This window comes from Aythya marila (genome assembly GCF_965140915.1).
Source record: "Aythya marila genome assembly, chromosome: 24".
Classification (NCBI taxonomy): domain Eukaryota; kingdom Metazoa; phylum Chordata; class Aves; order Anseriformes; family Anatidae; genus Aythya; species Aythya marila.
In genome coordinates, this window is record NC_139065.1 from 2,880,693 (window position 1) to 2,900,517 (window position 19,825).

The window sequence follows — 19,825 nt, forward strand, 5'->3', positions numbered from 1 at the left end:
GATAATCTTGATGCCATAAACACGTACTAATGAAAACCCAAATCAGCTAAGCTCCAACTTACCTGTTAATAGCTATTTGAACATTGATTTCAGACTGTAATTACTTTATTCTCTTTTTATGATCAATTTCCCTTTTATTATCTAACCATAATACTAACATAAAACTGAGGCAAAACATTTTGCATTTGAATTATGTGAACAAGAGCATTTAAATTCAGCACAACAATTTATAAGTCAACAAAAGTGACAGTCTTTAAGAAGACCATTTAGCATGACAAATGTTGACAAATCTTAATTTTCATTTCCTGCTTTCAGAAGAAGTTTTCAAGGCCAATTACACTCATGCAGTGAGCAGAAGGCAAAGAGTTGAAGTTTGGGAGGCATGTTAAGAGAAGGAATGACTGCTGGGAACCTAAGTAAAAGAATTGGGCATACCTTTTCAAGTATGTAGATACGTAGGTAGTAGGAGCACCAGAATGGGGAGCTTCGTTTCCCTTGGATTCATCCCTCCATGGCTGCCGGGTGTAGGAGCCGCTCCGCACTATGTTAACGGCTGATTCTCTAATGCAGGAGAGACCACAAGGTTTCTTTAGAAAAACTTTCAGTCTTTGACAGTTCCACAACACAAATCCTTCCCTTCCACATATAAACATTACTGTTTGGAGGTGACATCTCTTTGAAATGCTTCTGCTGGCCTTCACATCAGTTTCTGTGATTACCAGCTGCATTATTTAAGAATCACGAGATGATGTGATGTTTGCATAAAGAGGAACAAGATCCTTTTCTAGTCAGAAAAGTTGCAATTGAAATTTAGGCTGTCCACAGAAGTAGAGTAAAATATTAAATAACATCACTTGATATTCCTCCTCTCACCTTGTATCAAGCAACATTGAACAAATGGACAGGTATTGCAACTGCAGTGAAATTCTTTATTCTCCAACCTTTCAGGCAATGACAGAAGTCAAAACAACTCAGTATGAAAAATCCTTTGCTATATACAGCAGCAGAAAACAGACAAACATTTGGCAGTATCTAAAACTACTTGACAATCTATGAATAAATTATTAGTTTTGTATTTATCATATTTATCTGAAATCAGGGCTCCTTCTCCTAACTCACGCTTTAGCAATATTCTGCTCTGGTTTTGGACAGGACCTTAACCGTGTAACGTAACCCTTGTCAGCCCACAATTATTTTTCATTTTTCAATTGCAGTATCTGTCCTGATGTCCTTTCAGACATCTCTGTGTTCCATAAAGTGATACTCAGCTGTTTTGAAATGAAGGAATATTGGGAAAAATCTGTTCTACAAAGTACATCTGGGCACCATCTGTTCATGCAGTCCAATCCTCCTCACTCTGCTTTATAGAGCAAAGGACACTTATCAGCAGTCAGCTGGATATGCCACTCAATTCAAGCCACTGCCAAAACTGCTCAGGCTTATCAGTCAGTTAAACACAAGTTGTCTGCTGCAGTCCAAATCGCAGTGGCTAGCTGAGATTAAGCAAGAACACAGCAGGGAGGTTCCAGCAAAAGAATCTCAAACTGTGAAGCTCTCTCATGGTGGTCATCTCCTGTGACTTTTTCACAACAATTACTGCTCACAGTAACTTTTCTGTTTGTGCCTTTCTATCACTACTGTGGAACTCTCTAGAAATAAAGCCAGGCCAATTTTTATTCCAAACCACGAGAACCTGTTTGCAGAGATAAGCAATTCAACCATGTCTTGATATACTAGATATTTATCCCATTGCTCATCTGGTTCTGTTCAGAGGCAACTACAAACAATTCCTGTAAAAACAGCCCCTGCAATGGAAACAGTTCTGTACATGAGAGTTCACAAAGTCCAGTGAATCAAAAAGTGACGGCGATATGAACAAAAGGACTGACAGCAACCATTGAGCAAGTGGCAGAAGTACAAGTGTAGGTGCCAGTTACAAAGTCAGGCACTTACACATAAAATGAAAAAGCAGGCAGAAATCCAGTTTCCCAGAGGGAGACTGTATACGTAGGAATATAGGGATGGAGAAACTAATCCACTGTCCTGCTCACCTAAATGCAAGACAACGTACTAGGACTGTCATGGAGCAGAGAAATCTCCAAATACTGTGATTACCTGTGCAGTCAGGACTACTGACAAAAAATATGAAGCATTAATACACAAAAAGGTAAGTCTACAAGAGGAAAGTCTACAAGATTGAAGCTGAGCCTTAAGTTCAGTCTCACCTGTTTTCTTTTTCTTCTAAATCACTTGTACTGCTTAGTCTTCTGGGGGCTATTGTGGCAAGATAGCTCTTGTTGTCTTTATCCTGATGAAGCAAAAGTAATTCAACTGTAAATTTGTTAAATTTACAGCACATACAGTGACAACTAAATTCACATCCAAATTTCTTTGACTACAAAAGCACCCTCTCGTCTAGGGACAACTGCTTTAAGGCATTTTCTTGGGCAAGGCCCATGTCAGCATAAAAGTATCAGTTTTGAACATGATTTGCAGAACAACATGTTAGCGAATAAAAGCAGCTTCTAATTAAATAATAAAAGCAGCTTCTAACTAAAGTACTGGGCAGCTAATTAAAGATGGACAGCTTGGTTACAGCTAGTGAATACATGGAATGGGACTCACAAATACAGCTAACGGGTATAGGAGGGATCCTTTTAAATTACAGTGAATGGGAATTTCTACAGCAGATATGTTCTATTGTTCAGATTAGGTATTTTCTGGTAAAGAATGGGCCATGCCAGCCTGGCAGCCCACTTCAAATTGAGCAGGAAGTAGGTCAAAGGAGCACTGAACCCCAGTTATGCAAGGACAACTGTGATGGGATAAACTCTGCTCAACTGGGATACATGAAAACGTCTTTGCTGAAGATGAGCCAAACCTTTTCTTTGTTGTCTAATAATGCAGATATCCGAGGACTTGATGAAGAACGATAGAGAGAAGTCTTATCTCTCTGAGCCTCACGCGTAGCAGCAACTTCACTCAACATGTTGTGGCTGCCAGTCTTCCGCAGACCCAGCCGCCACGATGAAGGTGACTCGTCCTTCTGCTCATCGGACTTGTTGAGCCAACTGAACTGCAGAGGAGAAAAAGGGACATTTGAAAAAAGAGAACTGCAATGCACAATTTAAGACCTGAAAGTGTTTCAACAAACCACGCTTCTTGCTGGGCTACGCTTGAAAATGTAAGATGGAGTCACTTTGATTTCCTGCTTAGCTTTCAGTACACGACGTAGCTCAAGATGAACTCACTGGGTTGCAAACTGCTGTAGTGCCCTCCTCCCCAAGGACAGATGATGAAAGAAATCTCGTGTCATTGTGCAGCTCTCCTTGCCTAACACTCCAGCCTCACGGAGTTTCCAGCACTCAGCTCAACTCCTGTAGAGCAAAGCAACCTGATAGAGGCTTGAAGCTGCCTGTGCTTGGAGCAAGAAATTGGACTACTGGCTTGCAGAAGCTCCTTTAACTGAAATCTTTCTGTGGTCAGGTAAGCACACTTTCCAGACAGCCAGAACAGACCTTTGTGCATTTTGTTCCATGAGGCACTCATTGTTCCTCAGATATGAGGAACAGTTCAAATGCACGACGTTAGCTACAGTCATTAAGCCTTACAAAGAGATGCCTACTGCCATGCAGGAATGGAGCCTGGGACCACAACAGATCCTTCTGCAAAGACAAGTATGAACTTGTGTAGACAAATAAATAAATGAGGAGTTATTGGAAAGGAATAGAATACAAAACAACACCACAATACCTGTGCTATTGTACAACCACAACTTTGATAACATGCACGGTGCTGGACTCCACAGCTCAGAAGCAGTATAGAAGAAGGGGGGAGATTCAGAGAATCATAGAAAGGCTTGGGTTGGAAGGGACCTTAAAGATCATCTAACTCCAACCTCTGCCATGGGAAAAGCAAGAAGAACGAGTAGAGTGAGAGCACTTCTGTATGAGAAGTGATTCAGTATATGAGAAATGATTCAGTACATGAGGAGTCTTCAGGCTGAGATGTGACCAACAAAATCCTAAGTGGCACACAGAAGGGCGAAAAGAGATCAATTATTCATTGTTCCTTCCCACACAGGAACGAGGGGCAGCAATCAAAACCGACATGTGGCAGGCTTAAAAAAAACAGGTGCAGGAAGCTCTGTGTAATACACAGTCAATCCCTTGCCACTCGATGTTATAGGATCCCAAATGTTATGGGCACGCAAATAGTGACTGGACAAATTCACAGAGGAAAAGTACAACAAAGGGGACCCAATACAACTAATACTGCAGGCTCAGCAATCCCTGAAATGCAAACTGCTGGAAGTGGGAAAGAAGTCCAGCTAAATTCTCCCATCTCCTCTGGTATCTTGACGGTCAGTGTCAAGGATAGATACTGGTGCAGACAGCCTTTTGGTCAAAGCTGACACAAACATTATTGTACTATGTTCTGTGCATCATAAAACATCTGACATAATCCTGAATAGCTCTACTTGGGACTTCTGGCCCTCAAAGTCATTTACCAAGACTGCAAAGATAATACTATCGCTGCAGTATTTTAGCAGTGTCTTTTTCTTGGCTACTGCAGCACTTCCCAGCACCCTTAACACTACCTTTAATATTTCCCCTCCTAAGTAAGCCTGGGTGGGTTGAACAACACGCAGAGGAGCAATATTTTCTTTAATTTGGACAAGAAATTAGACTTAATAGCATGAAAGAAGTAAAAATTAATAAATAAATAAATGAGACTAAGCAAGAAACATTTTCCTTCTGTCATGCATCGTGTACTTCGATCTTTCCACAGTGCCTGCACTGTACAGCTGTCCTCCATATTCTGGTGCAACAAAACAAACCAGAAGCGTGAGATACCCGTCCTCAACCAAACACAGAGCCTCCTAGTGCCACCTAGCTGAGTGACACGAGAGCTGGAGAATTCAGATAAGATGTCTGTAACTCTCCTTCACCTTTAAAAAGCTTTCATTGCTTCGCTATCTAGTCAGATGCAAACTTATCTTCTCTGCTTACTGGGCTGTAACATCATGCCACTGAATAAACTGAGTTTGGCAAGTTAGAGGCACTTTAGATGATGATGCCAAATTCACTGCTGATATATCAGCAGGAACCAGCCTTTGGTGAAAGATCTCCTGCTGGTAAGAGATTGGCATCAGCTATCTCGGGACTGACAGCAACACAAAGCACTTGTGGTAAGCAAGGTTTCTCTTGTGGACACAGCAATTTGTTCTAGAGGGTAAGAGGCTGGGAGAGGCATTGTATCATACAAACACCCTTCTTTGCACTCGTCCCATACTGCTGTTAACACAGCATCCGTATCAGAACTGCATACGACTGGGCTTTCCTAAGTTCAAGTCTCACTGCTCCTCTGAAAGTCAGCTTCAGAGCGTCTACTTCCCAGCAAAGCCGACTGCTTTCAAGCACTCTTCAAATCCCCATTGATTCCAAATTCACTTACTCTTCTGGCAGATGCAGTGAAGGAGTTGGGCTCTGGTGGTGGTATTTGCTCAGTGATGCTAGGCCTGGTTTCATGGCTGGAGTGGTTGGCAAAGGACTCTTCCTTCCTTTCTATAATTTTAAACAAGAAGAGAAACCACATGTTTCAGTATTGCACCTTCCAAGGCCCTTCTTTACAAGCACATTGTGTGCTAAACTCAAGTTCGGAGTTGCTGTGACCTCAGCATGCCTTAGATCATAAAGATGATGTCAGTGCAAAGCCAAACAAGCCTTTCTGCAAGGAAATAAATAATATTCCTCACTAAATAATACTTCCACAGTCACCAGATGGATATATTTGCCAAGCAAACCTTTTGAACTTCACCCCCCAGATAAGAAAATCATTGCAGGGAGCACCTTAAGGATGATAGACAGACTTTATCCACAATTTCGTTCCCTCTTGGGGACTTTTCTTCTTCCCTTGTGAAACTCGGGAAGAAAAGCAGCACGTGCCATTGCTACTGCAGCATGTGAATGGTTTGGGTTGGGAGGGACCTTAATGATCATCTAGTTCTAATGCCCCTGCTGTGGGCAGGGACACCTCCCACCACATCAGGTTGCCCAAAGGCCCACCCAGCCTGGCCTTGAGCACTTCCAGGGACGCGGCACCCACAAATCTCCTATTCCATATAAAAAGCAGTTTGGTACGGAGCATCTGTGAGGGTGGCACCTTGGAGCTCGGCGATCAGTTTCTGAAACAAATGTTCTCACCCTTAGAACAGAGGATTCGAAGGACATGGAAAAGAGCAAGCTAAGAGAAACATTAAAAGTAGCAGGCAGGCAGCAGGACTGATAGTTCCAGGATTAAGGACGCCCTAAGAAGGATGCTTCTCCCCCTGGAAAGTCTCATGAACTGCCATCAGCATCCTCTATACCGAGCATTTCATCTCCCCAGCCTAACACCTTAAGGAGCAGAAGGTTTCTCATTTCTCCTTGCAGACCTTGGCCATGAAGCTGAATACAGAGACAAATAAATAAATAAATAAATAAAATACTGCATCCTTGCCATTTGTTGATCTCCTAAGAGCAAAGCCTGTAAAATACATGAGAATCCCCAGCTCTGCAGGAAGGGGAGGACAGAGCTGGCAGCCAGCAGGCTTTACAGGCTGGGCTGGATGCTGACTGTGACCCTGCTCTGGAAGCTTGGAGTGCAGAGGGCAGCTTTTAGGGTCAAACCTAATTGCAAGGGCACAAGCCTAAGGGATAATGACAGGTTGGAAGGAACTAACTGTGAGCAACGTGACTGAAAGGAGTCAACTGCAGGAGAAGGATGGGCAGAAGTTCCCTGCACACCACAGTGAGGGACTGGATGAGCACAGCATCGTTCTTCAGCGATTCCCTTCCAAACTGCGTCAGGGAATTCCAGTCTTCCCCTGTTTGCTTCAGTTCACAATAATTACCTGCTGTAATAGGTACTAGCCCAGACAAAGACCACAGAATTTCATACATTTCTTTGTTTATAAACATCCTAGTGCTGAATTGTTAACTGTCCCCAAGCTGAATAAAATGGTATTAATGCACTTAGCTTCTTTTGTTTGAAGAATGTTGCTGATTTTAAGAAACGTGTTACTCTGAGGCACTCCAGCAATTTTACTGCTCAACTCTTCGTATTTCTTAACCTTCCATGTCTTTGCAAACCCTACAAGTTTATTGAGACTGGACGTTCCCCCAGTCATACTGTGAGTTAAACTACTGCATTATACTGCCAGCTTTTACTTTGTCCTGTCTAGTGCTCAGGCAGAAAAGGAGTCAGTCATTTTTTGGTTTAAAAAGCTCACTTTCAACAGTGTGATGCCTTTTGGTTTGTTTCTTTGTTTTGTTTGTTTTCTTAATCTGCACTTCGAACACTTTAGGTCAATAATCCTGCTAAGAATTACAAAGCTATATATGTAAACATTAAATCTAAGGAAAAAAAAAAGATCTATTTAGAGTAATGGGGAAGTAATTTTCACATTTTCATAAATGTACGTCCTGAATTTCCCATTTAAGCTTGCATAATTAAAATGTCTGGCAGGAAAAAAAAAAGAAGTATAATTGCTCTTAAGATTGTGTTTGAAACTCTAGTAATACTGTGACATTTATAATTTTCTATGAAAAGCTATTTCTATCTCTACTTATCTTTGGAGTTGGTTTCTGCTCAATAACATATGGGTTGATGTAATCCCAGTCTTGTTTTAAAAAATACCAAAAATGTGCACCCCCTTCACAAATACAACAGATGACAACTACATCCACATCCCCTTGCATGAGTTTATGTTCATTTTAATTACAGATTTGAGAAGTTTACAGTGCAATTTCAATTTTGATTGAAATTTCTCGAAGGAGCCAATAATCTCTCTTGGAAAGGACAGCACAGGTAACAAAGCCTGAAGCCTGATCTTTTAGCTTTACTTTAATATTTTTTGTTTTTATTTTAGCCTTAGTAGATTGAAATAGATCGGCATAACATGCTTTGCTCAGTGAACTAACTCAATCAAAAGACCTGCTTTGGCTGTATATAAAATTGAATGGTGAGTGCTGTAGCACTTTCCATACTGCAGAACCCCATGCTGTTCCCAAATCAACTGAACACCACGTAGCTCCACTTCTTGTAGCTATACATACTTCAGAGGTGTTTTGGTCAAGTTCCTACTATGTTTACAAGAATTGGCACATTGCTTTAAAAGGTTGCTGCCTAGTGAAATGCTGATTTATGAAGCAAATAAATGTCTCCTCTAATAAACACCTTTTTCTACCACTGACTTCTCCACTACATTTGCTCAATTTACAAGCCAAGATATTATTTCACCATGTTACCTTCATACCCAAACAGCTTTTGTAGCTACCAGCTTTGTAAAGATCACCCTGGATTCTCAACACCTCTCATACTGCGATAATAATTTTAATTCATAAGACTGGAACACAGGTGACAATTTTATTGATACAAGAATCAGGACAAAACTTTAAATTACACCTCTCTACAAGGACTTATTTATAACTGGGATATAAGCCAAGTAAGCTGATGTTAAAAATAGTTTAACCATTAAGCACATCGTATCTGAAGATCCATCTTTCTCTCTGTGGAAAAATTAAACACAAGCAAGTCTTGGCTTATCATGAAATTAAGTATCTTTATTTAAATTATCTATGCTGCACATATATGTTATTTAAACTCATTAAGGAAGCCTGAAAAACTCTGGAAAAAGAACAAGATTGAAAAGCAGTAAGATGCCAGCAATATGCTATAATGTAAAGGCTAATGTCACCTGATGTACTTAATTCCTATTTTCCACTATGTTCTGCAATTATGATCCATCACCGCCAGAAAAAAAGTTCCTCATCTCTATAATTACATAGAACATCATCAGCCCTTCATTTCAGCTCTCTGATCCAAAATACAACAGGCTATTAACTTCCTACATGTTCAACTGCTTTTCTACCATCTTGCAGCAGCTGAAATGTTCATCTGAAAATGGCCAACGAGAAAAAAAAAACTATTTAAAAACAACCTATGAACAATGCGTTATCTTAAGCTCAAGTGAGCTGGAAGTAGAAATTAAAATATTATCCACAGCATTTTTTTCTGCAAAAATTATGCTGATGTGAAGGTTAGCATTTAGATAAGCTTGTTTAGTACACTAGCTATAGAGTGCTCCATATGCTACATGTATACACTTCAAGTAAGACTTTCAGGATGTCTTAACAACTAAGCAAAAAAAAAAAAAAAAGCAGTTCTCAACCCAAACTTCTACTATTGCTCGGCTAATTATTATATCCAAAACTATACTATATCTTACCTGACTCCTTTTCAGCATCTGATTCTGAACCTTCATCTTCTTCAGCTTCTTCCTCTTCTTCAGAGCTAGAACTGCTAGAGTCCTTATTCTCTTCCTCCATCTCCATGGACTTCAGCATATCTTCCTCATAGAGAATCTTCTCTTTGCTGCAAGAAATGGAAATTTTAAGGATTACCAGGCGAGTTATTTTTGTGTTCTATTTCTCAGGAACACTTAGACAAATTTTGCTACATACAGAACATGCAAAAGGACAAAAATCAGTCCACAGACTGCATCCCAGCGCTTCCAGCACTGCCAATTTTCTATGGATTCCAATGCCAGTCTCGCATTTCCTAAGTTTGCAAGCATTTCTCAGTCCAAAGAAATGCAGCCTCCTCTCTTTTCCTAGCATTACACAATTCATCACCAGGGCTGCAACTTCAAAGCTGTAGTTTTCAGCTTGAGGGTTAAAATGATAATCAGCAAGAGCAGAAGCTGGGGGACCAAACACCAAGCCAACTCTTCGTTCTATGGGTATGGGTATGCTAAGAAACATGTAAAATTATATTTAAAAGAACTTAAATTTAAAAGGAACCATGAAATGAGCATGAACAGCAGTTGACTTTTTTTAAAGCAGTTGAGGCCAGCTGACTGCGTACAGATGTAGCTGGCCTCCTGTTACATGCTGTACAGCTTCTTTTCAAAGGGGAAGGAAACGTACTTCGTGAAGAGTCCACTTTGAGGTTTGCCATTCATGTCAGCTTCAATTAGCTTATTCCTCGTCTCCTTCTCACTTCGTAGCTGTCAAGAAGTCCAAGAAGATTGCAGAAAGAACAAAGAGAGACATCTTAACAAGCCACCTCATCACAATTCCAATAATTACCGCAGCATACGACCATCCCAACCTTCTTAGATGGAAAACGTGAATTTGTTTAAGAAGCCAGCTCAACAGACACACATCTGCAAGAGTGCTGAATGTCTTAGACTAGAGCTCCAGAAGCACGTAGCAGGACACTGAGCACCGCCTTAGGTTCCAGCAGCAAAGAACTTAACAGAAGTTTGGGGCAGGATCTGCTGGGACCCAGAGTCAAATCGTGACTTTCACGGTACTGCCCTGCCTCTGCTCACACAGATACACAGAGCTCTGTCCATACGTGGTTGTGGGCACATGAAACCAATTTAAAATTTGCTGCCCGTGTACTTATTATTTACTTTATCTCACAGGAAAGTATTCAAGTGCGCCCTGTCCCGGCTGGATCTTCCACAAGGGTGGGTCACTTCTTAAATCCCTCAAGTGCCAGCACAATGCATCGAACAAGAATATCCGCAATCACTGCAGCAGCTGAACTATTTTGTCCAGTTAGCAGCGCGAATTTTGTCACCACTGACGGACAAGCCAGTAACCAAAAACTCTAAAAAGCACAGTGACAGCTGAGGTAAAAAAAGGGACTGCAATTAGAGGCTCACTTTTAAGCCTGTCTCCTTTGTATCATGTCTAGCATGGTTTTCTTCCTCGCCTGATAGAAGGAGCTGACACTGGGACAAGAAGCAAAAGCTCTGCAAATTCTGAATGTAGGAAAAGCCACACAGAGACCAGCCCAATGCCAAAATTTGGGGTACAGCATACTGATAAACTGAACAAACTTTTGAAGTGGATCAAAGGTAAGTGTGGGAAACAGCCTGCTCCATTCACAGGGAATTCAGAGACTGGAAAAACAAATCCAAACAAATCAAACGATTTGCTTCCAGCAAACAGAACTCCCTTTCTCTCCTGTAACAGCAGCAAATCTTTTAGCAGGGATAGAACATTGTTCCTCTCTGTATTCTGTACTTAAGCTTTAGATTGAAAAACTCTGATTTAAGAGCCATTTTGAAAGTGAACTAATGCACTTAGAGAAGTGTTTTGGAACTGCCTATTTTATCCTTAACAAATTAAGCTTTCTATTTTAAGCGATTTCAAAGTGGCACACGATAAACACACACAATGAAATGGATCTTTGATTAAAAAAAAAGCACATCCACTGGAAAAAAAAAAAAAAGATTCTTCTCTTCTTTCCAGTTCTATTATTTCTTGCTACACTCATTTAATAAATGAAAAGGAAGAGGCCTTTATATAGCGCAACTAATATAGGGAACAAGGGGGGTTGCTAATCCCTCCAAAGCAAGCCTAAAAATGGGCTAGCACCCATCCAAAAAATTCCTTTGGTTGTTTTTATTTTTCTTTTCTTCTAAACACTGCATTTATCTGCACAATCCTGGTGTAGTTAGATAGGAGGAAACCCGCAGTACAACGCTGGTAGTATTTATCAACACCTCATTTAGGGAGAAGCTGATTAATTTTTAAAAAGTTTCTGTGAATGTTAAGGGTGCTATTTAAAGATGACAGCAGCTGTGTTATGATCAGAGTTCGAGTTCTACCACCCACATTGTCAGTTCCTCAAAATACTTTACTGGGTTTTATCAGCAATGTTCTCATTATGTCTGTTTCTGAATCCAACATTTTAAATGATACCTTCAGATTTTTATTTATTTATTTTTAAAAGAAGGTTGGTTTATTTTTTGAAAGCACCCAGGCAATATAGTTGTGTAGACCAGATGAAATAGGAAAAAATGTAATCCCAAACCAACTTTTTGGCTTTACTTAGATCAAGATATATTTTTGCCTTTTTTTTTTTTTTAAATAGCAACTTTCTACTTGTAACTCTTTCCAGTATCTTCACTGCATTATGAAACAGCACTTTAATATGGTTTTCAAATCACTGATTTTTTTCCAGTCTGGAACTCCCTGAAGATTATAATTTCTTCTCACTCAATCAAAAGTCTCCCTATTGTAAGACAGGCAGATGTGATAACAAATATCTTTCTTACCACTGACAGCATACTTCCTTAAATACAGACCCAAAGTTGACTTGGGTAGTCACTCATTAAGTAAAGACCAGTTTGGTGTTAGAGAGCTAAGAGTAACTACAGAAGAGCAATTCCAAAGATGACTACAGTTCCTTATCAGTTTACAGAAGTCTGCCTGTCAGCATGCTTCTGACCTTCTTGATACAATCACCCAGTTTTCTAGATTTCTAGCTACTGAAAATATTGGTGCAATTAAAGATTCTGAACGACTAACAAAAATCGCTGGACCTCAGCTTCATGCCTGTGTTGACACCATATTCTTTAGGGAACACCTGTGCACAGAAACGTAATTGGAGAGGTGGAAAACGATCAGCCGAAATCTCACCACAGTTTGCTTCTTCTGCAGCATTTCTAAATGCTCTACCAGTCCCTCGTCAGCCACGTCGAACGGCGTCTGGCCCTGGAACAGTACAAGAACACAAGAAGCTAGCCAACACAGCATGCCATGAGTCTTCCAGAAAGCACTATTTACAAGTGAAGAACAAAACTGAACACACACTACACCCCCCCAGATGCTGAGCAACGCACCCTGCTGCACTCTACAGCAGGGAACGCCAAGTGGCAGTGATGGTGGTTTCAAGACGCGATCCACGATCAGAGGAGGAGCAGTTCCCTCATTCCTGCTGATCAAATCTAAGCCAAGAGGAATACATTAAAGTTTCCAGGCTTGTAAAAAGCACACTCTTGGACTTAGAAGGATTGTAATAAACTTTTTCTACTATATCATTACGTATATGAACCTCCTGAAAGGCTGACAATCACCAGCAGGCCAAAGGATTTGGGAGCTCTTCCCACATCCAGGGGCATTCACAAATAAAGTAAATCAGAAAAAATACTTTGGGGCATAAAATGAGAAATCAGCTACATTTATACCATAACTAAAGCTATAACCACCAATATAATTAACAACACATAATGAAACCTGACGGCCAGTGACCAAATAAATACAGATCGTCTCGGCCATCTGACTATTGAGGTAATAGTTCTTGACAGGAAAGAGCAGGCATTTGAATGCAGCAAATATAATTGCATCTGTTTCTTCTCAAGTCTATTAAAATAGTAAACCCACATGCCTTCTGAACACTTTGGAGAAGCTTCTGATGGCATTTAGAACAAAAAAAGATTCTCGGGATTTTGAATGCCAGAGAGCTCACCGTGGTAAAACGGGTCCTTCTCCTGGAGCTGTTTCTTTTGCATCAGCTTGCAGCACAGATAGATGTGCTCAAACCACATAGTGCTACAATTCTCCTACCAAGTTCTCATCTGCTTTCGTTCCCTGATGCTGTTCCAAGTAAACACAACCTCATTTCCTACTACAGAAGCAGTCATGGCACAACTGAATCCGCTCCAGCAGGAAGCGGCTCACAGACACTGCCTGGACATCACAGCAGGGAAGGGAAAACAAAGAACAACCCTGGAAAAGCACAGTGCAGCTCTTGAAAACCCACGGGCTCTTCAAGGAAACTTCTAGCAATTAGAAGTGTTGTTTTTTTTTTCCTTCTCACAAATATCCTCTTTTTCTTTACTCATTTCTCACAAGTGAATTTTTCGATTTCTCTTTTTATGACCAAGACTGTAGAACAGGAAGGATTTTAAACTGGCAGTTCCTCAAGGGTTTGTGAGTTTTCAATGCTTTGTACCTTCATATTAGTGTATTATTGTGCACTCCAAGACTTTTGTTGTTGTTTAATTTGTCAGGATTACACTAAAATAGGAAAACACAGATTAGCTCCTATCCTCTCACACGTTCTTGGTCCTAAAGTTTCATCACTAATCTTTCCTGGTAGAGCTTGAAATCATTTCTTCCTTCCTTCAGTCAAGAGTCTTTATCTTCTGGTGCTTTAGTACACGTGCAGGACAATTGCTCACCATACAACTTTGTCACGTTGTTGGATCAAATTGATAAGCAATTATGGCAAAAAGGTGATTGGCATCTTGATATAAAACACACTGCATGCCGTCCCAACAGCTGTGCTCACTAACCAGCTTGTTCCTGATGTCCATGTCACACAACGCCTCTGCCAGGATGGAGCAAGCTTCCTTCACTCCCCAGTGCGCAGCAGCGTGGAGCGGGGTCCAGCCGTCGTTGTCTTGGACGTTCAAATTAAAGCCAGCCTGGATCAAGAGCCTGAGAAAAGAAGCAGTGTTGAGTCCTGCCCACCCAGGAAGGATTTCTGCCCACAGAGAGGTCACGCCATAAGTCACAGAGTAGGGAACGTGGTTTAAAGTATGCCAGCAGCTTTTTGTTATTCATCTCAGCAATATCCCGGTCGATGTGCTCACACACGTAACAGAAGTGTGCGGTACAATGAGAGAAGTGACTTTGGCACTGCAAACACCTGCTGCAATGAGTCTAATTGATAAGATTGCCTTTCAGCACGTCCTAAATTGGAGAACATTTTAATTTCTGATCTGGCATTGGTGACCCAGTCCGGACTGCTGCAACAGACAAGAGACACCAGATTCACACAGGCACCAAACAAACCAGCAACATCTCTCTGGAGTGTAAGCCCTGTGACAAGGGACTGGCACAGCACCTGGCATGGACAGGACGTTTGGTAACTCAAGTTCAGTGCTGCTTCTACTGGTGAACAAGGACACGCTGTAGGAATGGTCTGTAAAAAGCCAACGCTGGCAGGGCTGCCAGGTAAGAAGCAGAGACATTACCGACTGATCGCCAGCTGCGAAATTCGTCAGTTAAATTATCTACAACTCCAGCACTTTTGCAGCCTAGACCTTGCACAGCCGAAGCTTAAAACCTGCCAGGGAGCAGCCCTGCATCCCTGTCACTGCTGTGCACCTTCCACCTGCCTCCCTCCTCCATCAGAGCAAAGTGCTAGGGTTGCAGAGCATCTGGGGCTTGAATATTTAAAAACAAAACAAAAGAGAGACAACTGTAGTCTGAAACTTTAGAGGCATATGCACAGTAGTACATAAGTGATCAGGTGAAAGTACTGAGCCACTCATGTATCAAAACCATTATCCAGCTGCTTAAATATTAAAGAACATCCCAGGGGAATTCTGCAAGTTCAGTAAAACTGCTACTGCAAGTTTCCATGGTGGGTTTCCACCATTCACAGCCACCTTCCTCCAGCTCAGGGGAAGTCTAGCATGACCCCAGAATGACATGAACAGTCTTGAAACTCCTGCACCTTTCTCTGTGAAGAAGATTCTCTTTCACGGAGAAAGAAATCTGAAATCAGGTTCTGACTTTATGTTGATTCTCCAGCTGGCAAAAGGGAGGAATGTAGTTGTTAAGAGACTGAAGGTCACAGACAAATTCTGTCTCGTTTGAGAGTTAGTGAGCTTCTAGCTTTCAACGCCTTTGGTTTAAGTCACTGAAGCTTTATATTTGAACTCACAGAGTGGCCATAAAATATGTGAGAGTGAAATAACGTCAGCTCTCTGTGAGATCTGTTTATCATTACAACATTTAATGCAAAGGAGTAGCTGATCAGAACTAGACACCTTGCAAACAGCAAATGCAGCTTCTGTTGATGACCACTGGCTACACAGCCCTCCCCTGGAAACCCCCAGGATCGACATCCCATATTGTTCGGGAGATATTAGATTGCTATTCCACATGATCTGTGATGAATTACTGGTCTTGGGCACAGCAGAGGCACAGACAGCTCATAACTCAATTATAAGCTCTAATGAATGAATACAAAGAGGAAACATGAAGAATAACAAAGTTACTAGAGCTTGATAAGAAGCAGCTCTTACACATCAAGTCATGGCACTTAAAGCTATGAAATAAGGAATCGGGCTGGATGAATGTTTCCAGAAAGGATTTTAACCTGGGAAATGGAGTAACCTTGCAGATAGATCTTTATGGGTAGCTCCACCCAAACATTAATAATGGTGAAAAAACCTTTCTTGTTGGAATCCCTGATTTGACCTCACCTGTAAAAATATTGATGCTTCATTGCCAGGAAGTGCCACACTGGGCACGTTTATGTTCATAATAAGCTCGTTAGTGCTGTAGCAGCAGAAACAGAACTGTTAAGTGGTGGGATCTCTCTGTCACTGCTGATGGCTGCAAGAGCAGTAGCATTAAGTGGCAGGGGACAGGAAGGTAGGGGAGGACACTGCATTTTCCTACTAGACTGACGAGCTGGACACAAACTGTTGGGGTGTTTGTGATGGCCATGCAGCATGTATTGTCACCTTGTAGGCTGAAGTTACACTTTCATCCCCTGACAGGGTTAATTTCCTAGCCCTACAACTATTACTCTCATAGTGAAAGTTGACCTTCTAATTTATGTCTCAGTCTCAGAAAAGCTTTAACCTCCCTAAAGGCCTAGAGGTACAGAAGGGAACCTTCCAACCCCTACACATATCCAGGTGAACCACCACAGCTGGGCACATAATTCTACAAAGCCTTTTGAGAAAGCATAAAGATGTAGGTATGAAACACATTTCTCTCAACCATAAAGCTGGACGTGTTCCTTATGGAAACCAGACTCAACTCAGTTAACCAGCCATGGATGGAGTTCCTACCTCATCACTTCAGAATAGCCCTTAGCCGCAGCCACGTGAAGAGCTGTGGCACCTGTCCGGGGCTGCTTTATGTCTTCGATTCTCCCACTGTTCAGCCACTGTCGGGCATCCTGTAGCATTTGCTGCTCCTCTTCTTTTCTTGCCAGGTCTAGGTCTACACCTAAGACAGCAAAGTACAGAAGAGATTATCAAGTGAAAGCTCTCATGCATTTAGTGAACTTACCGTATGTTTTATTTGCTATACAGTGTTAGCAACCTCTTTTCCATCTTCCACAAAAATCAGCAAAAGCTTTTTCTAGGAGTTGGGAGAACTCCTGCATCACTGTCAGAAACTTCAAAGCTGTCTGACAAAAACTAGCAACAAAATCTAAAAGCTGAGACACTGGTTGCAAACCAGCCTGATCAACTACCAGCTCTGCCGTGAACCAGGCACGGTGGAAGGGTCGTATTCGAAATATGCAGTGTTCCAGACTGAAATAACCAACTCATCACAAACAGCACAGCAAACTGAATTAAACAATGGTGCAATCACAATCTGCAGTGTAAATGTGAAGAAATGATCCTAAGACATCTTCTGCAAGACCAGCACAAGCCCAACTGCATGCTCATTCAGAGCTCAGTAAGTCAGCAAGCTGCATGTACAGGTATCTCTGGACTGCACTAAGGCCACTCATGCTGTGCACTCTGAAAGAAACATATAATCAATTCCTCTGAGCTGCAAACCACCAGATTCTGGTAAAACAGTTCTAAATCATTCTGGGGATGGAAGGAGGAAAAAAAAAGTCTACTCCAATGGCTTAAGAGATCTGCTTTAGATGAAGTCAGACAAGTCCACTGATACGTACACCTGGAATAAAGACACAGCCTTGCTGATAACAAGAGGCACAAGTTTTCCACCTGAGGAAACCACTGCTACTCTGTGGAGAGAGCAGGTGCTTCTGGCTGAGGGGCGGCTTCAATCAAACCTACAAGAGGCAAAACTATCTCGGGCTTGTTTTAGAGAGTGGATTTTTTCACGTTAATGCAGTCACAAGCATGGTACAGCCCCATACAAGATTAACCAGGCTAGGGCTCTTGGACTTGGGAAAATAATATGAAGTAGATGCCAAATTTCAAAAACAATCAAGAATGGTGTTGAAAAGCAACTGTCCCTATGGATTAATTCTTTCAATATAACAACAACATGATTACCAAGGAAGCTGTAGGGCACTAGACCTAAAAAAATATATAATAATAATACTATTTATACTATTAATACTAATTATATAATTATATACTAAATTATATAATATATTATATAATAATTATTATATAATTATATACTAAATATACTATATATTAATACTAATTATATAATACTAATAATACTATTTATCACCTCAGATTCTGAATTGGGAAGTACTGCAGGATGTTGCAAAGACTAAAACAAGAATTAGAAATTTGTAGAAGGGTAGCAGCACATCTGTAGTTATTAAATATAATGCTATACATGCTTGGAGTTCCCAGGAAAGGCTGCACAAGTCCACAAAATAGAGATCCACGGGGGATTTGCAAATGTACAGAAAGCCCATCTGGCTCAGGAATTCCTTGAGGCACGGTGACTGGAGGCTGGGAAAATGTTTGGGAGGGGAACCATACAAGCTTGTCCTGTTCTTGTACTTTGCCCTAGGCATCTGCTTTCAGCTACTGCTGAAGAAAGAGCTGGATGGACGCTTGTCTGAAGCTTATAACGCATTTATTCCAGCAATTATGATCCTTTTAAACTGTGTCAATGGGAAACTTCTCAGTGGAGACAGATGGTTGTTTCAGGGCATCTTAGCAGGATGCCGCTAATGTGGTGAAGCAATGAAAAAGCCAAACAGAATCCTGAGAAGTGTCAGGCAAAATATCTGCAGCAGAGGCAGAATTACTGCCTTAATGCCCTGTAAGGTTTCAACTACGTTATTGCAGTTCTCATCACCCACTTTAAAGAGGCAGGTTACAATGATGTAAAGAAAGGATCTCTGTCTTCCTGGTCACCCAAGGAAGCCTGGCTGCAGAGAGGAGATGGGCACGGTTTGACCAGCCCTGTAACACAAAGGCTGACAAGACAATTCTTTTCAAGCACCTGCACAGAGTAAGCATGAGAGAAGAGCTATTTAATTCAAAGTGGATGGGAAAAGGGAACATAATCAGGATAACTTTGTCATAAATACCACAAGACTAGAAAGTGAAAGTTTCTCTTTACCAGAAAAAAGCATGATTCTGTGTGAATTTTCCAACAGGAACAGTCGCATGAATAACAACCAGCTCACATACAGACAATTACCGATTCCACAGTGGAACGGCAACATGATCAACAGAGGTAGCAAAGGAGTGGTGTCTTCTTAATTATACCTGAATATAGCTTAAAGAAAACAAAAACCATTCCAACTCTGCAAAAATCCACTAGGTGCCAAGCAGAACACATTGATTAGAGAAGACTGGATTCCATCTAGCATGCAAACCCAACCCCAACCCCTGGAGTCATGCAATCATCTACATATAAAGGAATCCTGGTGGGTCTCCAGCCTAAATCCCTGCTCAGAGGAGGCAGACCTTCAAAGCCAGATCAAGTTGCCCAGAGCTGTACACATCCAAGCTTTGAATACCTCCAGTGATGCAGATTCCATTCGTATCAAACAAATCAACTTTCGGTATTGTGATGTCTTGCTGCTAACAATTCTGCTAACAGGGACAGAGACTGCACAACACAAACCTTCTGCTTCCATTCTAACATTCTGCTACTGAAGCAAAGTTTCTCTGCTGCCACTCAGTCCAGATTTCGGGTCTCTCCATCTATAGCCATGCAGAAAGCCTTCAGGATTTCTTTACAAAACCTCTTTCTTTGGGTTTCTAACTCATGTATTCAACCCCACCACTGCTTTACCTTGTTTCTTTACTTGTTCCAGAAGCAGGTCCTTCATGGCTGCTTCCTCTGCGATATCAGATGGGACTTCACCTTCACTGTTCACAGCAGCCACATTAGCTCCATGACTAATTAAATACCTACAGAAATGAGACCCATACCAATGTATTAGAACTCATGTGCAGGCTTCAGAGCAACTTATACAGTAAAGCAAGTGGCAGAACAAGGTATTTGGCCTTCTCATTCAAGTTCAAATGAGCGTTCCATATTCTTATCGA

The 19,825-nt window shown here is 41.3% G+C and overlaps 1 protein-coding gene across 7 annotated transcripts in view; it reads right to left on the reverse strand.

The window, feature by feature from the left end:
- PPP1R12B (protein phosphatase 1 regulatory subunit 12B) overlaps positions 1-19,825 on the reverse strand; it is a 112,858-nt gene that overhangs the window by 63,768 nt on the left and 29,265 nt on the right. For all 7 annotated transcript variants that reach the window (XM_082778349.1, XM_082778348.1, XM_082778351.1 and 4 more), the window contains exons 3-12: positions 19,569-19,687; positions 16,661-16,820; positions 14,141-14,285; positions 12,483-12,557; positions 9,972-10,051; positions 9,272-9,417; positions 5,458-5,567; positions 2,882-3,076; positions 2,226-2,308; positions 436-561 (exon numbers count right to left, since the gene is read on the reverse strand). In XM_082778349.1, coding sequence (XP_082634475.1) covers positions 436-561; positions 2,226-2,308; positions 2,882-3,076; positions 5,458-5,567; positions 9,272-9,417; positions 9,972-10,051; positions 12,483-12,557; positions 14,141-14,285; positions 16,661-16,820; positions 19,569-19,687 — 1,239 coding nt within the window. The remainder of the gene's footprint in view (positions 1-435; positions 562-2,225; positions 2,309-2,881; positions 3,077-5,457; positions 5,568-9,271; positions 9,418-9,971; positions 10,052-12,482; positions 12,558-14,140; positions 14,286-16,660; positions 16,821-19,568; positions 19,688-19,825) is intronic.